This window comes from Grammomys surdaster, unplaced genomic scaffold (genome assembly GCF_004785775.1).
Source record: "Grammomys surdaster isolate TR1022 unplaced genomic scaffold, NIH_TR_1.0 209, whole genome shotgun sequence".
NCBI classification, from domain to species: Eukaryota; Metazoa; Chordata; class Mammalia; order Rodentia; family Muridae; genus Grammomys; species Grammomys surdaster.
In genome coordinates this window covers 1,739,821-1,745,543 of record NW_021604654.1, presented here as the reverse complement: position 1 = coordinate 1,745,543, position 5,723 = coordinate 1,739,821, and the positions used below count along the sequence as shown (strand labels likewise).

The window sequence follows — 5,723 nt, the reverse complement described above, 5'->3', positions numbered from 1 at the left end:
GAGGAGGAGGAGGAGGAGACCCCAGCCTGGGGAGGAAGAGGAGGAGGAGACCCCAGCCTGGGGAGGAGGAGGAGGAGAAGGAGGAGACCCCAGCCTGGGGAAGAGGAGGAGGAGACCCCAGCCTGGGGAGGAGGAGGAGGAGACCCCAGGCTGGCAACAAGGAGGAGAGGAGACCCCAGCCTGGGGAAGAGGAGGAGGAGACCCCAGGCTGGCAACAAGGAGGAGAGGAGGGGGAGGAAGAGACCCCAGGCTGGAGAGGAGGAAGAAGGGAAGACCCTAGCCTGGGCAGGGGAGGAGGAGACCCTAGCCTGAGGAAGAGAAGCAAGAGGAAAGAGAAGGAGGAGACCCCAGGCTCAGGATGAGGAGGGCGAGGAGAAAACCTTAGCCCAGGGAGGAGGAGGAGGAGGAAGAGGAGGAGGAGGAGGAAGAGGAGGAGGAGAAGGAGCAGGAAGAAGAGGAGGAGGAGGAGGAGGAAGAGGAGGAGGAGGAGGAGGAGACCCCAGCCCAAGGAGGAGGAGGGGCCCCCGGAAAGAGCCCAGCCCCGCGGCCCTGCTCACAGCCTGGTCCCCGCGCTCGGGGTAGCCTCCGGGCCGCCTTCTGGGTTGTCCAGAGCCACCATGGCCTGCAGCTGCGGTTGCAGCCCGGCCGGAGGCCGCGGAGGAAGTGACGTGTGGGGCGGAGTCTGCAGCGGCCCGGGGCGGAGACAGCCCCGGAACCCCAGCGGCTGCCGAGCTGGAAGCTCTGCCTCGGTTTCCCTCTCCGTAGGCATGGGGCGGCGTCACCCACCGGGGACCAGAGGGACTGACGACAAAATCTGAGCCACCCGGGAGGAGACGGTGGGGCACACCAGCCCGGGGGCGACTGCGGAGATGCGAAAGGCTCCTTGGGGCGCAGATGCGGGAGGGGTGTGCGAGTCCCGGGGTGACGGAACACTGCGGGGGGCTGAAGCCGAAAAGGACGCCCCGGCCTCCAGACCAAAGCCTGTGAGAGCTAGCCTGGTTTAAAAAAGCAAAGGGGAGGCTGGCCAGGGTGCACGCCTGAGCACTCCGGAAGCAAGATCGTTGGAGTTCCAGGCCAGCCTAAGCCACAAAACTTGATTGGGGCGGAGGGGCAGGTGTGGTGCACTCCTGGCCTAGCACTGGTTAGACGGAGGCAGGAGGATCAAATCTTCAAGTCATCATTAACCAACAGCAAGTTCCCGGGTGGCCAGCCTGGGCTACGGGAAAGCCACATGCTTTTTTTTTTAAACTATAACAATTAATTAATTAAAAGAGCCAAAAGAAACCATCCATTCTAAGGGTTTGTATAGACAGGCGAGGCGAAGCTGGAACTCATGGCTCTGGTGCAGAGGGAACGCAGGGGAAAGGGGTGCGAGAGGACACGGGGATTCCTGGCATCACACCGGAGTGGTTCTGTGGCTGCGAGAGAGAAGGACTTCATTCTAGAGCCCTGAATATTCATCTTGCTCCCCAGGGGACTGCTCAGCCCCCAACACCCTCCGAGTCCCCCAGGCTTTCAACTTCCTGGCCCCTCAGCCAGGGCTGCTTCGTATTTACTCAGCTCTCTCCTCGGCTTTGAGCCCACCCTCTCGGTGTGGGGGTGAACCTGTGGTCTTGGACTAGATAAATGCATTGCCACTGAGCTGCACCTGTAAAATGGTAGCCTCTTTTTCTCTGCTGTATAGTATTCTGGTGGCTTGCCGAGGCTAACATCTTGTGGAGCCGAGGGAGCCTCTGAGATGCATTTAACAGGGATGCGAGGGTGTGGCTGAGGTCAGTTCCTCGTGGTTCCTGCTGACAATTTCCAAAGTGCCCACTCTCCCAAAGGGAACTCGCCACTGGATGTCAGTTAGACCAGGAACCTTGTAACTATCAATCAGAGTCAGCCAAATGTATCTGACGGAGCCGCCCCTGTCCTGAAGCTTCCTGGCTCCAAGTGCTCTGGAGACACAAACTATGTCAGGGCTTCTTCAGAAGGCGAGCCTGGGCCCATCCGCCTGCCGCTCGGAGTTGAAGCTGGCCCCTGAGAGGGCCACGAGCCTCCCCTGCTTGGTGCCCAGAGCCCTCCCTCCTTCAGCCCATCTCCTGTCATCCGGGCACAGCTCTGGGAAGAGGGAGCGCAAGGCTCTGAAGCAGCTACTACGCAGCGAGATGCGAAGGCGGGGACAAGGGAGGGGGCGGGGGTATAAGAGTGGCCGCTGCCACGCTAGCAGAGGAGGCACTTTCCAGCCCCTGCCGCCAGCAACAGAGACCAGGGCACTAGTATCGCCGGAGAGCGGCCCTGGTCCTGAGGAGGAGGAGCGGGGTCTCCTCTGTCGTCCCCACTGTCCCAGGACTCAATCTGCGAAGGCTGCCTGGAGGAGGAGGGCGACGGGGCCATGGCCACCAAGGCGATGTTGAGTCCCAACATGACCTGGTGGGCTCCGTCCAACGCTTCGGGATGCCCAGGCTGCAGTGCCAACGCCTCGGATGACCCAGGTTCTGCGCCAGGGCCCCTGGACGCCTGGCTGGTTCCCCTGTTTTTCGCTGCACTCATGTTGCTCGGACTGGTCGGGAACTCACTGGTCATCTACGTGATCTGCCGCCACAAGCACATGCAGACCGTTACCAACTTCTACATCGGTGAGCGCGCGTCTTCCTGGGGTTCCCGGGTATGCGCAGGGTCCCGGGTCCCAGTCAGGAACACAGCGAGGCTCCTGAGACCCCAGTGTGCCCCTGCTGGGCAACCCACCTCTCCGTCCTTTGAACGCTGCAAACTCCAAAGTGGTAACCTCCCATCTGGTAGGGTACTAAAGGGGAGGTTGGTGACAGCGCAAGGAGACCGGGCCAGACATTTCAGCAAGATGTCTGTCCTATGGACGTGATAGCCTCTGGGGTGTGACCTGTCCTAACTGCCACCGGTAGCTTCGGACTATCTGGCTGTCTCCAGTTTAATGATGGGAAAACTGAGGCACAGAGGGACCCCCGAGGCTGCTCGGAATGAGTGCAAGGAGAGTGGAATGTGCCTAAGTTTCTCTGGCGGAGGATATGGGTGTGGGGGGGGGTGTCACTCGGACCCGGATGTAGAGGTCAGGGGCCCGTGTCTGGGTGCCCCGGTCTTCCAGCATCCGCGTGTCCCCCACCTGTAGCCAACCTGGCGGCCACAGACGTCACTTTCCTACTGTGCTGCGTGCCCTTCACCGCGCTCCTCTATCCGCTGCCCGCCTGGGTGCTGGGAGACTTCATGTGCAAATTCGTCAACTACATCCAGCAGGTACGCAGGCTGCGCCAGGGGCGGGGAGCTGGGGAGGCGCGAAGGCTTGGGAGCAGGGAGGGGGTTGGTGGGGGTAAGCTGGGCGGACTGTGTACTCTGGGAGAGACGTGGTCAGGGTATAGGCAGGACCAGGCCTGGGTGGGTGTGGCTATGAGGGTGTGTTCTAGTCCCTGACAGTGTTTGGAAGGGTGGGTACCTGTTCTGGTCAGGTTCGGGGTGGGCAAGGTGGGGTCCAGACCTGAAATGAGGCATGGTCTTTTACTTACTTTAGATTTCTGAAACAGATACTATATAGACCAGGCTAGCCTAGGACTCAGAGATCTGCTGGTCTCTGCCACCACACCAGTTTCTTAGAAGATTTTAAAACTTGTGTATGGACGTTCGTCTGCATCGTGTGCACGCAGTGCTCAGGGAGGCCGGAAGGGGAGGTGGGATCCCCTGGAACCTGGACGGTGGTGAACTGCCATGTGGGGCACACCGTCTTGTAGGGCAGGAGTCAGCCTGGTGTGGGCAGGGAGTGGTGAGGGCCTGTAACAGGGTGCAGTCAAGCGTGGACACAGAATACAGACGCACCACGTGGTGTAGGTGACAGACTAGGATCGGGACGCTGGAGAGTCCGGGTGGGCCACAGTGGCATGTTCTGGGGTGTGTGGGGTAGGGAGTCAAGGTAGAGTAGAGGGAAAGGTTTTGCAAAGGCGGAAGTCTGGTGGGCGTGGTCTTGTGGGGCGTGGTCAGGTCGTATGTATGCAGAGCACAGCTGGGGCCCGAGGGGCATCGCAGGCGTGAGGGTGAGGTGGCCAATGGTCTGACAGTCTCTTCACTGCAGGAAAGCTTCCTATGTTATGCCTCAGCTTCGAGGTACCTAACAAACTTGTGTTTATCCCCCCGCGCCCCCCCCCCCCGGTCTTCAGGTCCCACTGTGGTGTTCCCTCAACCCGTGGCCACTGGTTACTCCTCTCAGGACATGTTCGTGCACACCTGAGTGGTTAGATATGTAGTGGGACTGGCAGGGCCCACACTCAGTCCTTGGCTTTTCCAGGTCTCAGTGCAAGCAACATGCGCCACTCTGACGGCCATGAGCGTGGACCGGTGGTACGTGACTGTGTTCCCGCTGCGTGCACTCCACCGACGCACTCCGCGCCTGGCCCTGGCTGTCAGCCTCAGCATCTGGGTGGGTGAGTGTGGTTGGGGTCGGGATAAGGGTGGGGGAGGAGGATAAGACCTCCTCAGCTTCGGAGGATGTCTGCGGGGAGGGGGTGCAGACACGGGGGAGGTGTGGCACTGATCACCGGGAGACCCTGGGTGGGACGTCTTCCCCACTCCCCGAGGAACTCATCCTGCGTGGGTGGCGCAGGCTCGGCAGCTGTGTCCTCCCCGGTGCTGGCCCTGCACCGCCTGTCGCCTGGGCCTCGCACCTACTGCAGCGAGGCATTTCCCAGCCGCGCCCTGGAGCGCGCCTTCGCGCTCTACAACCTGCTGGCTCTGTACCTGCTGCCGCTGCTCGCCACCTGCGCCTGCTACGGGGCCATGCTGCGCCATCTGGGCCGCGCCGCAGTACGCCCGGCACCCACGGACGGCGCCCTGCAGGTGCGGGGACTCAGGCTAGGATTGAGGGTCAACTGGGGGGGGGCGGGGGAGTCGGAGCCCGAATTGTACACACACACACACACACACACACACACACACACACGTTCGTGCGCATGCTAGCGCGAGAGACTGGAGAAGAGCAAGGGTCGGGATTGAGGGGCTGCTGTGGGGTATCGGAACCCGGACTGTGTGCGCATGTGGGGGAACCCTGGGGTGCGAATGGGGTGACAAACGGGAATAGGGATAGGAGCCTGCGTTATTGCGAATGTGTGGAGGTACTCACAGGGGATTTCGGAGGGTAGCCTGTCCTCTGGCTAACACTTCTGGGTCCCCAGGGGCAGCTGCTAGCACAGCGCGCCGGAGCAGTGCGCACCAAGGTGTCCCGGCTGGTGGCCGCTGTCGTCCTGCTCTTCGCCGCCTGCTGGGGTCCGATACAGCTGTTCCTGGTACTTCAAGCCCTGGGCCCCTCGGGGACCTGGCACCCTCGAAGCTATGCCGCCTACGCGCTCAAGATCTGGGCTCACTGCATGTCCTACAGCAACTCGGCGCTCAATCCGCTGCTCTATGCCTTCCTGGGCTCACACTTCAGACAGGCCTTCTGCCGCGCGTGCCCCTGCGGCCCACGACGCCAGCGTCGGCCCCATGCCTCAGCGCACACGGACCGAGCCGCAACCCACACTGTGCCGCACATCCGGGCTGCGCACTCTGGCCGGGTTGGGGTCCCCGAGCCTGGGAACACTGTGATGTGCTCGCCCTGCGCTCAGAGTGAACAACACACTGCCCCACTCTGAGCCACCCCTGCCTGTCGGATAATCCAACCCAGGCTGCTTGCGCTGGGCAGTTGTTAATTCTTTGTTTTTGTTTGTTTGTTTGTTTGTTTTTGT

At 61.5% G+C, this 5,723-nt stretch overlaps 2 protein-coding genes across 4 annotated transcripts in view; one reads left to right on the top strand and one right to left on the bottom strand.

Moving 5' to 3' along the window:
• Nucleotides 1-647, bottom strand: part of R3hdm4 (R3H domain containing 4) — a 7,380-nt gene extending 6,733 nt beyond the window's left edge. The window contains exon 1 of the mRNA XM_028771796.1: nucleotides 558-647. Within this exon, the coding sequence (XP_028627629.1) occupies nucleotides 558-619 (62 nt within the window). The 5' untranslated portion in view covers nucleotides 620-647. The remainder of the gene's footprint in view (nucleotides 1-557) is intronic.
• A 1,537-nt stretch (nucleotides 648-2,184) lies between these two features.
• On the top strand, nucleotides 2,185-5,723 carry Kiss1r (KISS1 receptor). Of its 3 annotated transcripts, none has more exons than XM_028771768.1 (5): nucleotides 2,185-2,621; nucleotides 3,128-3,252; nucleotides 4,292-4,427; nucleotides 4,607-4,839; nucleotides 5,181-5,723. In XM_028771768.1, exons 1-5 carry the CDS (start codon nucleotides 2,378-2,380, stop codon nucleotides 5,628-5,630), a joined length of 1,188 nt encoding a protein of 395 aa, XP_028627601.1. In that variant the 5' UTR covers nucleotides 2,185-2,377; the 3' UTR covers nucleotides 5,631-5,723. The 3 variants fall into 3 exon arrangements, with proteins under 3 accessions (XP_028627601.1, XP_028627600.1, XP_028627602.1); XM_028771767.1 differs by having other exon boundaries at nucleotides 5,175-5,723; XM_028771769.1 differs by lacking the exon at nucleotides 2,185-2,621 and having other exon boundaries at nucleotides 3,147-3,252; nucleotides 4,292-4,423; nucleotides 5,175-5,723.